The 14,267-nt window shown below is 43.1% G+C and overlaps 1 protein-coding gene across 1 annotated transcript; it reads right to left on the bottom strand.

Annotated features, from left to right (window-relative positions):
* Positions 1-3,128: 3,128 nt before the first annotated feature.
* On the bottom strand, positions 3,129-9,143 carry metrn (meteorin, glial cell differentiation regulator). The gene is made up of 4 exons (XM_083787232.1): positions 8,818-9,143; positions 7,510-7,943; positions 5,925-5,984; positions 3,129-5,261 (listed from the first exon to the last, which is right to left on the bottom strand). The coding sequence occupies exons 1-4, from the start codon at positions 8,916-8,918 to the stop codon at positions 4,948-4,950; spliced, it is 909 nt and encodes a 302-aa protein (XP_083643358.1). The 5' UTR covers positions 8,919-9,143; the 3' UTR covers positions 3,129-4,947.
* Positions 9,144-14,267: the final 5,124 nt, after the last annotated feature.

The following is a 14,267-nucleotide window of genomic DNA, read 5'->3' as shown; positions in this document are numbered from 1 at the left end:
AGCACACAGACGTTGTGGTGATCAGCACACAGACTTTGATCAGCACACAGACGTTGTGGTGATCAGCACACAGACGTTGTGGTGATCAGCACACAGACTGTGGTGATCAGCACACAGACGTTGTGGTGATCAGCACACAGACTGTGGTGATCAGCACACAGACGTTGTGGTAATCAGCACACAGACGTTGTGGTGATCAGCACACAGACGTTGTGGTGATCAGCACACAGACGTTGTGGTGATCAGCACACAGACGTTGTGGTGATCAGCACACAGACGTTGTGGTGATCAGCACACAGACGTTGTGGTGATCAGCACACAGACTTTGTGGTGATCAGCACACAGACTTTGTGGTGTGCTGTCCACAGTACAGCTCTATATAGCCGCCAACATTTGCTAACTTATATTGAGTTAACCTCTGTCAAGTAGCAATGGGTTTGGATGACAGTAACAGCAGTGCCAACATGCATAACAACGTTTGTTACTAATAACTATACTAATTAATACAGTAATATTATATGCAGGGTTTCATGTTGGTTATATACTTTGCTATGTGAGTAATAGTATTGCTTATTAGCTCAAATTATTGGATGTATAAAAGTAAATGGCTGTGTTGATATTGAACAGTGTTGATGTCATTAGCCGGTTATGGGTAGGCTATATTGTGACTTAATGATGCTGTTTAAGGGGTTCAAGCTGGGGTCACAAAGTGACCACAATGGACCAGGGGGTGAGCGTTTGGCAAAAATGTCACATGATATATTAGTGCTGAGGGCATAACTTGAGTGCTCTTTGTTTTGGCTTATCAGTCCTGCAACAGTAACCTTGGATGGACTGGGAGGAACAGAGAAGGAGGGGAGAGGGGAGGAGGAGAAAATGAGCAAGAGAAAGGAGGGGGGGCGTGCAGAGCCAAGCGATGCAGGGGCCCCTTGCCAAAACATTTTTTTAAAGGGATGCACTGCTGAGGCAGTCATGTTGGGTGGAGGCTCGCAAACTCACACTGGCTGTGCACCATGCATGAATTGAGTTCAAGTGTGCCTTCGGATTTTGTGACAGCCACACAGTATTATTTCAATATGCACAATTATACAATTTATAATTTGACGCATGCTGAGCATGCGGAAGTGCCACCTACGCCTGTGCTCCGTGGCCACAATACATCACCGTCGTCACCGACCCTACCCGTGCACTGTGTTTTCAACCCAGCTCTGTGGTTTCCCTTTCCGTGATGCGATGGCCTGAGAATATACACGGACAGCGGACACACAGCATTCACAACACTGTCACTGAGCAGCGGACACACAACATTCACAACACTGTCACTGAGCAGCGGACACACAACATTCACAACACTGTCACTGAGCAGTGGACACACAACATTCATGGAGAAACAACAATACAGAACAACAACACAACCTGCCCAGCACAGAAAACACACGGTCAATGTGTGTGTCTCATTTGGATCACACTGCGACACAGATTCGTGGCCCTAGACGCAAGGCCAAAAATGTATTTTAACAATGAAAAACGAATTTGTCTTTTATGTTATTTAATTTAAAATAAAATCTACAATAGTGAAAATAGTCTACAAGCTCAAATTGTGGCACAGGTGTACCTTGAGAATTTGACTTGCCCACTGAAAACCACTGCTTTAGGCTATTGGCTAGGCCATAGTGTCTGGGTTTAGATATCATGCCAGACATGGGAAGCACGTCATGTCTTTGTGAATCTTTTTGCATATAACATAAAGACCATGTAAAAATCCTCAGCTGCTCTTTTTCAAAGAGATTTACAGCATGCAATAAATTTGCGATTTTACCCGAGTAGCCTATATGTCATAGTCTGTCTGGAGTATATGCATGCACTGTTGTTCCAATTTACTATCTTTTTTTTTTTTTACTGGGATTCACATATTATTGCTATGAGAAGAAGCAGGTGGTCAGTTTAGCATTGTGGTTCTGAGGTATGCCGAGCCCTGTATTGGATTCTGCAGCACGATTGCTCATCTGGTGGAGGAATGATGAAAATATGTATTATCCTGCATGTGTCCACTATCCAGTCATAACATTGTTCTGTAGTCCCAGCAGGGCTGTGTGTGAACATCCTGTTTCAGTCTCTAGAACACAGTCACATTCTGCTGAGCGGGGAAGAAACACATTTAGAATTGTTATGATATTACTGATTGCAGAGAGTTGTCAATTCCTCTACTTTTGAAAGGGCAGTTGGCAAGTTAAATCATTTTCTGACATGACTTGATCTTTAAAAGTTTACTCCTCAGTTACCCCGAAGTACACTTTGAAACCATAATCTCATTTTGTAGTTTGTTTTCTGGCTACTACAGCAGAGTAAAAGTAAAACATGGCAAGCTGGTTGACCTTATATAGTATGTACCGTGATGTAAGCAATGCAGCTGTAGCTAATAAAGATATTAATGGGTGTGTTAGATTTAGGTGTATCTAAAGGGTGTTGACTACTGGATTGCATAGTTGCCTACATCTAGCACGCCCATTATTTATTTTATTAGCAGCTGCATTGCTTAGTAACCTGCTATGTTTTTTTTTACTCTTCTGCAGTTTTTAACCTATACGTGCCCCTTTTACGCATTTGGATAAATACAAAGACAACTCGTGATCCTTTAGTTAAGTTGAGGCGTGGCCTATAGGCATGCCGCCACCAGGATGGAGAGTGCGACTGTGTGGCACCTCCGCTTACTTCATTCTGTCCCTTAATGTTTATTGCTTCCTGAATCCTGAAACTGGGAGGCTGGAGGACAACAGAATTCCAACCGTTGTTTTCTCCCCCTCGTTGGAGCCGTCAGGGTCCTGAGCACTCTTCTTAAATCTTTCTGGTCGTTTAGGTCTCTCTCTTTCAGGCGTGTCATTTGTTTTGGCCCTTTGGGGACCTGATTCATGGGGGCACTTGAAGTGACTGTCTGAGAAATGTTTAGAAGGCTAGAAACCTCCTGAGTTCCTCCCATACCCTGAAATACTATTTATTCAAGAGTGATATAACTAGCGTTAGGTGAGCAGATTAAAGTCTATTACACGAAGTATTATCAAGCTATTATACTTATACAATATATTATATTTTAGTCATAGAAAATAAATACATAAAAATATTAAGCAATGTAGTTTTTGTTCATGTTTTAATAATACAGACAAACATACAAATATTCCACAATACTGAGACAATGTGGTCTTTCCTCCATAGTTCATTTCTAGAATTTCTTATTTACATATTTACATTCACATTGATATTAACATAAATTCAGACAAAGCAAATGGCAGTATATAGCTCTGTTAACATACACAGCAAAATAGACTGAATGTAAAACGTACAGGTAACGTTTACACTCACAATTTTACTGTGTACTACACTCCAGCACATCATTGTAATTTGGTTTCACACTCCCTCCTTCTTAATATAGTGCACATCAGATATGTAATTATTTTACTTAGAATGTAGGCATTTAAACCATAATTTGCTATTCTTTTCATCCACCTTGTTCAGCACTTGTTTCTCACAAAGCTGGTTTATGGATTTTTATGCAGCAATAAACGTAGTCTTAGCTTAATTCGTCTTTGACATTTTGACATGTAACTTACTCCATCCATATGCCGGCTTAGTGAGAAAAGACTGGTCTGCAATGAACTACATAGCTATAAGCCGCGCCATACAGTATAAATGGCTTTGGTTGTTAAATGTGTTGTTCTACGTGGCCTGAATGAACATAGCCAAGACGGATTTGGTAGAGTTTGGTGGCAACACCAGCAGACAACATTGAAAGACTTGATGACACCTTGTGTCCTCTTTGGCAACACTGCTGCAGTAGAACTGCCCACTTCAAATCATGGATATCATAAACATATTTAAAGTCAAAGGGATCCAAATCATTGTTTTTATATAACATGACTAGTGATATAAACCACAGCAAGTGTGTGACATTTTAAACAAGTGTGACTTCACGTGAACAATTGAGTATGTGACATTTATAGATGAAATATTTATACAGGGCCCTGAAAAGTAGTTACCCTGTGTGTACTAGCATAGAAACTGAATCTCAGACTTGGCTAGATTGTGAAAGTGCTCTCAGCACTAGCTTGCTGAGCTTGAAAATGTATTCAACTAGCCTTTTAGCCTAGCGTTGCTATGCGCTCACATCATGTGTACATATATTAAGTTCTCAATTGCTCCTCTATGCTACATATAGTTGCTTTTCATTTGGTTCTCAGTGCTTGCAGCATCACCAATTTCCAGATCATTCCCTTTCACTTATCAGTGCAAATATTCTTACTTTTCAAAAAAATGTCCTTTGAGGGCCTTACATTATCTCCTAAACCTAAACAGTATAACAACACTGAAAACGGCCCTTCTGAAGGTTGCTACTCATTTTAACTTGGCTGTTTGACTGCAAAAATGGAAGGTGGCAGTTCTCTTTCTGAACGGAAACACTGGACATTGAGGTGTATCAATGTGACAATAACTTCTCAGTTGAAGATCTCATATACTGTATATTTCCTGAGGTTTTGAAGACATGACACCCAAAAACCCTGAATCAATAGCAAAGTTAATTTGTCTCAAAATTTGCTCTGAAGCGAGAAGATGGCATCTCTATGGAACAATGCCAAATTCTTACAAATTCACTACAGCTGTGTCACTCATGTCACAGCTCTGCTGGTCTTTGGGACATTACACTGGCAATGGTGTAACAAGTACAGGTTCACTCCTCAGGTCTTTTGGGAAGACTGCATCCGTTGAAAGGATCATGTGTGATCGACCATGGTGACACTGTCCCATAGTTAACACACCCATGGCTTTTTCCTAAGCCCTTCTCTGAGAGATTTCGTCAGCCTAGAAGCAGAGCCTGGAACAGGGCTGGGTTTGGCTCGGGCTGTGAAGCAGCCTCTATTATGTCTTTCTGTAGATTGTTGGGGAGAATTGTTTTTATCAGTCCACAGCCAGTTCACAGGGTATCTGTTGAGCGTCTTTGGCCTTGATGTACGCCTGTTTAAAGTCCTTGTAGCGAGGTGCACAGCCCAACCAGGCCTCCCCAAAGTGGATCCGACCAGTGAAGAGGAAACTGCCTGGCCCAGGCCTCACGCCGCACTGCAATAGAGTCCTTATCTCGCCCTGGGAGGTCAGACGGCTGTTCCCTGTGAACACGGCGTACTTCTGCCGGAATACCTTGGTGGCGCTGACCTTTATCACCGCTGCCCGGAGGTTCTCATCCTCATCCACAGAATGAATGTTACCACGCACAACTAGAGAGGAAAAATATTCTGGTTAGCTACTGCGCCATATTAGTTAGATGTCAACTACAGTGTCATCAGGAAGTAAGCTAAAACATCCTAAATGGCAGAAATGACTGAAGTCTTTAAACCGCTATAGATTTCGTTTTCCAAAAGCAACCGATTGAAAGTAAAAGTAAAGGAATATGGAGGATGGGAGCAGGTCAATAATCTTGTCAGGGGACTCTGCCCCTCATGCCCATTACAGCTCAATCTGAATCATGCAGATTAGTCACTGCTCTTTGTCCCGGGGGGGGGGGGGGGGGGGGGGGGGGGGGGAGGGATTAGGATTAGAGTCTACTACAGTGCCTGAGGGTGGAGGTGGGGCAAAGTACTGAGAATTTGTACTAAATCAGTGGCGCCTGATCTTGAACTGGGGGTCTTTCCAACTCGGTTGTGTCCAATTTGCTTATGCAGATTGGACACAACCGATTTTTTGAACTTTATTGGAACGGAATCATTACTTTGATAGGCTGTGCTGCAAAGACTAATTGCCATTTGGTTGTAAAATAGAATAATGTAGGCTACGATCGTTTTTGAAACATGGGTCATCATTTGAATGCGACACCTTTTCCTTTGTCTCGAGTGTTTTTATTGCTAATGGGGGCAACTCAGGCCAGTGCTGTAAAAACTCACCAAAGTCACTGGTACAGACAGCCATAAGAATCTCTGTGTTGTTGCAGGGTCTGCAGGCGCCTAGGAGAAGGGGGAGAAGGAAGGGGGGTTAGTGGGTGATGTTGCAGAGTACTACAAACTGTAATACAAGATACTGTGTATATATATATATATATATATATAGTAATACACTGAGCCATTGGATATCAAAGACTCTGATTATGGATAAAAACCTTTGAGGATACAGTGTACGATCGAATACTCACAAAGACGTGAGTTAAGTGAGTAAAAATCTGGACACCGTGCAGAGACACACGCACACAGTGAGACCAACCACCGTGGAGCACACAGCTGCTACTTTTACAGTTGCCGGGGGATGGCCAGTTTAAGGTGTGAGGCTCCTCCAACCCAGACGATTTAAAAGCCCAATGAATCTCCCCTCCTAAACCCTGCAAGGGTGTTCGCATACAGTCACACCTCATCAAAGCCTGCTGGACAGGGGCTCAGGCGGAGAAGTGGCGGGGGGTGGGGGGGACCAAAATTCCACTTCCACTTTTCAGAAGGTACTTCCTTCCTACTGGGGCCTGACACCCTCATTGACAGCTGTTTAACTTTTCTTTCTTTTTTTTTAAGAAGAAAAGAAAATCTTAGGGGATAGAAAGTACAGTCAACCCTTCCTGAGATTCACTGAAGAATCCACACAGATGGCCACAAGAAAGGAGTGAAACCAAACCACCCGAGCTCTGGGTGACTGCATTGACTAAACGGGGGGGAAAGAAAAGAAGGCTGAGGCTGGCATTTGGGTTTTTTTAAAGTCCTGCTCGCCCTGAAGTTCTGAGGAGGCCCCTTTGCCCACCCTCCACTTTCTCCTTCTTGGTGAAAACCTCTTGATAAATGAGATTCCTTCCTCTCTAGTCTGTAGACCCCCCCCCCCCCACAGCTAAATCAGTTTGTGTGGGTGTGATAGAGAGTAGTTGGGGGGGAGCATTCTCCTACAGACAAGTCTCCCCACAGAGGGTCAGCTCAACAAAAGAGGGGAGCATCTCAGCTGGGTAGAGGCCTCTCTGTTGCCATGAGCGACCGCAGTAATCCCAGAATGCTCATGCAGCCCCCATTGAAAGAGCCCTGGACTCTGGAGAAGGCCCCACATACTGGGCTTTTGTACAACCCCCATCTCCCCACTCCTCATTCGTTCTCCTCCAAATCCAGACCGAGACCAGTACTCTTTTTGTACGCCTCCAGGGAACAGTTTTGCCACTGCTCCCCCCCCCCCCCCCCCCCCCCCCAACACACACTGCGGGGACCGTGGAAAGTCCAACAAACCCTCCAGAGGAGTCTGTTTGAAATTATGAGCCATCCTTAATGTGGATATTATGATACACGATATTACATGATTCATTGTTCCATGGAAGGAAATGAATGAAGGTAATTGTGTTAACTCTTGCAGTATCTGGCTACTATGTCAGTATACTCTCCATGCTCACTATTCATGAAATGAACAGAGAGCATCCTTGAAAATGCCAATCCACGCCCCCACCCACCAACACCACTAAAAACTCCACTGAAAAACCCTTTGACTTGAACCAGTTGGCTACTACAAGCTCACCTTCATCATTGACTTGGTTTGAGTCCAGGGACAGCCGCGCCGCCCAATCCCCTCTCAGCTCATAGCGGAAGGAGGCGATGCGGCGGCTGATGTCCTGGTACGGCGTGGCCTGCAGGTAGAGGGCCACCTTCTCGCCAGGCAGACGACTGAAGCAGCGAACCCTCGGCGGGGGAGAGGTCTCCAAGCGGTCCCCCACCAGGAGCTCCAGGACCCCGTCTCTCTCCAGGTAGAGCTGGGCTCCGTGGAATTGCTCTGACGGTTTGATGCAGGCTGTGATGAGGCCCGAGCTGCTGCCCCCGGGGCCCACCGCGTTGGAGGGCAGGCGGGGAGATAGCGTCAGTCTCAGGGCTCCCTTGGGGTATAGCCAGTCCAGGGTTCCCTCTGAGCAGTGGAGGGAGATTTGCTCCACGGTGCCTGCCTTCTGGGACAAACCACTGTGAGGGAAGAGAAACAGAGATGGGGGCAATTGGTTATGTAAAGTTTGTAAAGTAAAAAATAACAACCCTTTCCCTCCAGAACTTTGACCTCCAAATCTAACAGAGTTCTCTCACCACATCATGAAATCTGAGTCATCCACATACCATCAGAGGAAGTGGTGAAACCAAGAAAGACATTTTCTCTGGGCACTAGTCTAGTGCAGGACGTGGTTTTTAGGTTTGGTTTCAGATGTGGGCACTGAAAGGGGACAGCTGGCCGATATGAAAGGAACTAGAAATGACTATTCGAAGTTTAAATGCATAAAATATAAAATAGTGTGATGAGTGTGTTCAGATATGCGCAGCCACCGGGAGAGAGGGCGCCGCCTACTGGCAGCTGTTCAAAGTCTGGATCATATGATTCCACCGCATCTGTACGGGCATCGTTTTTAATGCATTTTAATGGTTAACTAGGTAAATTCAACGTAATAATTCAGCTTGCATAATATATTGTTCAGATTTGAGCGCCCTAACTACTTGTAGGTATAGATCATGGCTTCTTTTGCAGGTCAGCCCTGACTGAGGCAGAAGCCTACAACAACTTCAATGGCCCTCTAATAAGCATGTCTCAACTTGTTTCGTCAATGACCACAGTCCAATGAGTCCATTGCATCAGTTTGTATATTTTAAAATGCTCCTAATGACAAACTATATTGCATACATGTGTCATTTTCACATCATGAACTAGCCCAAACATTTAGACTCGTAGAGGGTTTTTTCGATTCTGCAGAAAAACCTTCTACGAGAGTCTAAATGTTTGGGCTAATCATGAACTAGTGTGGCATATTTTATTGTCATTTAGTAGCCTATTAATATGTTATAAAATACTTGCCTTCCTTTCCATGTGCACTGGTCTTCGGAGTAGTTAGATCGCGCCATATCAAAAATGGCAAATAGTAGAATCCAACATTGATAAATCCCAAAACAAGCCATTTTCCTCAGTGGATGATCGATCAATACCCGAGCGGAGGAAAGGCCGTTATTCCAAGGACAGACTTTCCTATACCTTCTGCGAGTGAAACTTCAGCAAAAATCGAATTGTAAGTATGCTATTAATAACCTCCATAGTTGTGTAGCCTAAAGTATCCTACCTATTACGGATAAGATAAGAGAGAGAAGAATACTGCCACACACAGTAGCGCAGCGCTCTCACCATAGATGTAGATGTGCGCACACACAGGACGGGGGGCTCTGAAGTTATCCCCCTCAGCAAAACTTCACCGACCAATCACATTCCGAGAGGTGAAACTTTAAACCACTCACTCAGAGGGGGAAGGGTGTGTGCCCTATTGCCCGTGACGACTACAATGGTCTATCAGTATGCAAGAATAAACCATGTTGGGCTATTTACTATTGCGTTAGACATGCCTGCAATGCTGCATAAAACATCAGTTTAGATTTCACATAGTTGAAACGTCTATAATGTCAGTTTAAAGTTTATTATAGATAGATAGATAGATAGATAGATAGATAGATAGATACATAGATACATAGATACATAGATAGATAGATAGATAGATAGATAGATAGATACATAGATACATAGATACATAGATACATAGATACATAGATACATAGATAGATACATAGATACATAGATACATAGATAGATAGCAATCAATTAAGCATGAAACACAGGATAGCAGTTATATATAGTAAAGTGTTCAGAATATTATAATAATAAATAATCTTATAGTCTGACCATATATAGCCATCATGCACTTCATCTGACTGAGTTAACATACAGTAATATAATTTATATTGTACAATCTAGTATCACCATTAAATACATTGTACTATCAGTTAATCCTAAATTGGGTAAATAAAGAAAAATATTGAGATTATTATTCAGTGCTTCATATTTAACATATTCTGGAATGTTTTAGTATTTACCGGTAGTTAAGTTTAGTTTAGTCTTCACTTTCACTAAGTTATAGTATTTTGACCAAGTATGCTTTTGCAGCAGGTCTAAACTTAGAAACTAAGAAAGCATATGGCTTGTTTCCATTGGGGTCCTCCTACTCAATTAATCGAAACATTGAATGATATATATGCAATAGGCTACTATGCAAAAACACCATATAAACGAGTAGAAAACGAAAAGTAAAAAAAATATGTACAGTAAACAGCAGGGAGTGCGGGGGGTAGTCTTTTGGTAAGTGCTCTGTTAGAGCAGTTTAGAAAGAATGTCTCGGTTCATCAATAGTCACTTGAAAACTATATTTCATAAGATCTGAAGAACATACAGTGCTTGATAGTGATGTAATAACTCACACAAATCACATGAAATAACACCAAATGATCAATGATGATATTTCCATTCGTCATTCACCACCACAGAAATAAATGTACAATTGATGGCAAGTTTCTCCCTGTTGTGTTGTGCCCTCTGCCCTTTACCCCGCTGCGCGTCTCTTTCATGTTGCAGTATTTAGAAGCAAATCAAATATTCTTTTGTGCTGATAGACTGCTATCCATTTCCCTGACCCGTAACAGTGACTTTCAGTGTGTGTGTGTGTGTGTGTGTGTGTGTGTGTGTGTGTGTGTGTGTGTGTGTGTGTGTGTGTGTGTGTGTGTGTGTGTGTGTGTGTGTGTGTGTTTGTTTGTTTGTGCGCATGCGTGTACATGCGTGTACATGCATGTGCGTGTGTCTGATGAAGGCCTGCTGATCAAGTTATGACAAGGCATCAGACCTCCACAAAGGCACATGTGCAGAAATCCAGCTGCTTTATTGTCTGTAGCAGGACTGGGCTTTGTTCTCCCCGGGGCATTTCAAAGGCACACAGTTTAAAAGGGAGAAAAGCAGGGGGTGACCAAATCAAAAAAAGAGAAAGAAAGAATACATTCGTGCCTAAACTTAGTTATGGGCATCACGAATCTGACATGGCATCCACGTGTGCACAATGCTTGCAATGCGCGCACACACACACACGCATAGATATGATGCACACTTTGCACAAAGCATCGTTGCACTGAGAGACACATGTCCATTTAAACATCAGCATGTGCACCTCTTGTGACCCTCACAGTTTCGCTCTTAGGACTGGTTTCAGCTCGGCATGCAGAGTAGCACGAGCACGTTCAAACAGTAGTCATGTTAGTTTCCCATTCAAGGTCAGACAGAGTGTGTGAAAGACCAGACCCGACTGTTTCTGCTCTGCACCTAGAACAAAGCATGTCATTGATTCCAATGAAATGTTGTTTGGTTGTCCTCACACGTAACCGTAGCCAGTTTCCCACTCTCGTAGAGTTCAGGTCCTCAGTGTCACCCGCGTTTTGAAGGGGCCCGTGAACGCAGTGTCTTCAAACACTGCTATTGTAGGTGTACGAGTGTTGCAACAGGGTGTTAGTGCTGTGTGTATTTATTCGGTAAACTTGTTCTGTCCTCTCTCTCTCTCTCTGTGTGTGTGTGTGTGTGTGTGTGACTGTGTTGTGGACGAGGAAAGGAGGTGCTGACAATGTAGTGTTACTGACATTTACGGAATCTTGACAATGTAAAAGCTCTCGAGCTTTCTACCTTCCTATCTCTCTCCCCCTTGGTAACTCTTTCTCTTCTCTATCACACACGCAATCAAATGTGTCAGATAGAATGCTGGTGGTCTTTAGTGGTCGTACAAACTACAAACTGCAGCTGGTCTTCCAATCAGGACATTGCTATTATGCAGTACAATATATTATCTTTCTTAAATCGATGTGACGACAACACACATAAACACAAATAAAGACTGATGTTATCAACCAACTCCAAATATAAGTCCACGGGATGAGAGAGATGAACTGAAATCCTAAGCCGTTCCCAGCCTTCTTGTCATATTCCCATGGCGCCTTGGTGCTAATCCAGATGATCTGATGTTGCCACTGTTTGTTCTCCTGGTCAGTGACATGGATCCCTCACGGTAATGAGACCATGTCAGGAGAAATCCATGACTGATAAGAAGACTATACCTTTACGGATGGCGTACGTTGATGTATTTGCCTGCTTGTGCGGCACCTTACATTGATAGATGCTGACAGAGGCTGCACTTTGAATTTTCACAATGGCAACTGCATGGGAATGTGTACCATGGTTAGTGATGGGACCATTCTGACATTCAGATTTATGTAGCTTGATGAGGTGAGTCTGACATAAGCATTCTTGCCACTTTTTTAAAGAGGTTTTGTTCTCACGAGAGATATAATTTAACATCAGATCATCTGGATTAACACCAAGGCGCCAACAGTTTTTTAACTGTTGCCAAAGAAGAATATACACACAGAATTAGGTATAAATTGTATAAAGTTAATAGCACGCATGCAAATTTGTGTTGGAACCACAATGATACATTAAACTCATCACAGCTATCACAGTCTAATGTCCTAAAGCTCCAATGGCTGCATGAAGGCATTGTTCAGTCAATCATGTTTGATTAAATCACGTGTTTTGTAGTGATAATAATAATAATAATCTTTATTGTCCCGAAGGATATTCATCTTCACAGGTCTGTTCAACACCAACAACAAAAACTACACATAGTACAGAAAAACATAACACCAAGACAATACAAAAACATGAGTTCCCCACTGTGTACAGAACCATCTTATCGGCGGGGCAGTTTGTTTAATGCCGCGATGGCTGAGGGGACAAAACTCCTACTGAAACCTTTTTCCAGGGTAAGATTCTGTATCTTTGTCCAGATGGCATGAGGTTGAAGAAGCAATACAGGGGATGTGTGTCACGTGATATTGAGAGTGCTAGCCGTGTGATGGCATTATTGTTCATATCAGAAAGTGTTGGTGTGGGAAGTCTGATAATCTTGGAAGCAATACAGGTAATACTGAAAAGTTTGTTTCTGTTAGCCATGGGCAGTATGTTGTAAAAACATGCGGAACAGTACAACAGAACAGGTTGAATAATGCTTTTGTACAATAATAATAGAAGATGAGGAGCAACAGATAATGATCTTAACTTGCAGATTACATGAAGTCTTTGCTGAAAACGTGACTGGATAGATGTGATATGTTGATCAAACCTAAGTCTATTGTCCAGGGTGAGTCCAAGATATGTGAAACTGGCAACCTGTTCTACTGTCTTACCATTAACGATGATGATGTTACACATACAGGTATAGAGGGTATGCGCATGCATAAAGTCAGTGGCAAAGTGAGTTTAACGTCGTTTAACATAATTTAATTCAATCAGATAGGACTATTCTGTTTGTATGTAAGGCCAGAAAGTAGTTTTTGCAACTCACACACATGTTCCTGTATAACTTCCGGGTATGATTATGATGTCACGCACCCTCTCTATAGGGTCAAAATAATGATGAATGAGAAGGCCTGTAGTAGGTTCCCATAGCCATCTACAGTTTTGTGATGAGTGGCTGAGATCAGTCATGCTGGCGTGTTCCCGTCTCCCCATGCAGGTGACAGGGTCCTGTCTCTGTTTCCCACAGTCGAATGTCCCAGACTCGGGTCTGTGTGAAACCTGTGGGAAGAGCTAACGCAATGAGCCCGGAGAAACTGCAACTAGTACTGCTGTTTACCGTAGAAGCCCCTATGAGAGCTATGTGAAAACTGACACCTGCTTTCTCATAGCACTTTCTCAGGAGCACTGTGTGTGTGTGTGTGTGAGTGTGTGTGTGTGTGTGTGTGTGTGCGTGTGCGCGTGCGCTTATTTGATAGTAAAGTTTCCTCTATGCCTCATCTCTGTTTTTGTGTTTATGTTGCACTGACTTTCTCTCTGCCTCGTGTGTGCGTGCGTGCGTGCACTTGTGTGTGCGCTTGTTTGTTTGTTTGTTTGGTAGTAAAGTTTTCTTTGTGCCTCTCATCTGTCTGTTTGTGTTTACTGTTTATGTTGCACTGAGTTTCTCTCTGCCTCGTGTGTGTGTGTGTGTGTGTGTGTGTGTGTGTGTGTGTGTGTGTGTGTGTGTGTGTGTGTGTGTGTGTGTGTGTGTGTGTGTGTGTGTGCGCGTGCGTGCGTGTGCATGGCTCAGTGGGAATCCATAGAATACGAGAGGGCCCTATACCAGATAAACAGAGTCAGACAGGGTTGATAGCAAACACAGCTGGAAACGCACTGAGACACCCTGAGAATGCTCCTTAACTGCTTTCATCAGCAAGTAATAGATCGCATATCCTCACGTTACTGTCATACAGCCCTCGTGGTCTTTTATCATCTCTGTAGGGGTCCCTCCTGTATCTGTGCATAAAGAAATGCAGCCCCACTGTAGAGTCCCCAACAATACATTTGTTTTAATCTTGATCAGATTAATATCATGACTTGACAGAGCCACACGTCCCTAG

Source organism: Protomyctophum parallelum, assembly GCF_964188405.1.
Source record: "Protomyctophum parallelum genome assembly, chromosome: 17".
In the NCBI taxonomy this organism is placed as follows: domain Eukaryota; kingdom Metazoa; phylum Chordata; class Actinopteri; order Myctophiformes; family Myctophidae; genus Protomyctophum; species Protomyctophum parallelum.
The sequence above is the reverse complement of the archived record's forward strand: the minus strand, read 5'-3'. Positions and strand labels throughout refer to the sequence as shown.

Bases quoted from the DNA above. Each gene is read 5' to 3' on its own strand.
- metrn (XM_083787232.1), bottom strand. From the start codon at position 8,918: ATGGCTTGTTTTGGGATTTATCAATGTTGGATTCTACTATTTGCCATT. The intron at 7,944-8,817 runs GCAAGTATTTTA...CTTCCCTCACAG, and splicing joins CAGTGCACATGGAAAGGAAG to TGGTTTGTCCCAGAAGGCAG. The intron at 5,262-5,924 runs GTGAGTTTTTAC...TTTCCTCTCTAG, and splicing joins TGTCTGTACCAGTGACTTTG to TTGTGCGTGGTAACATTCAT.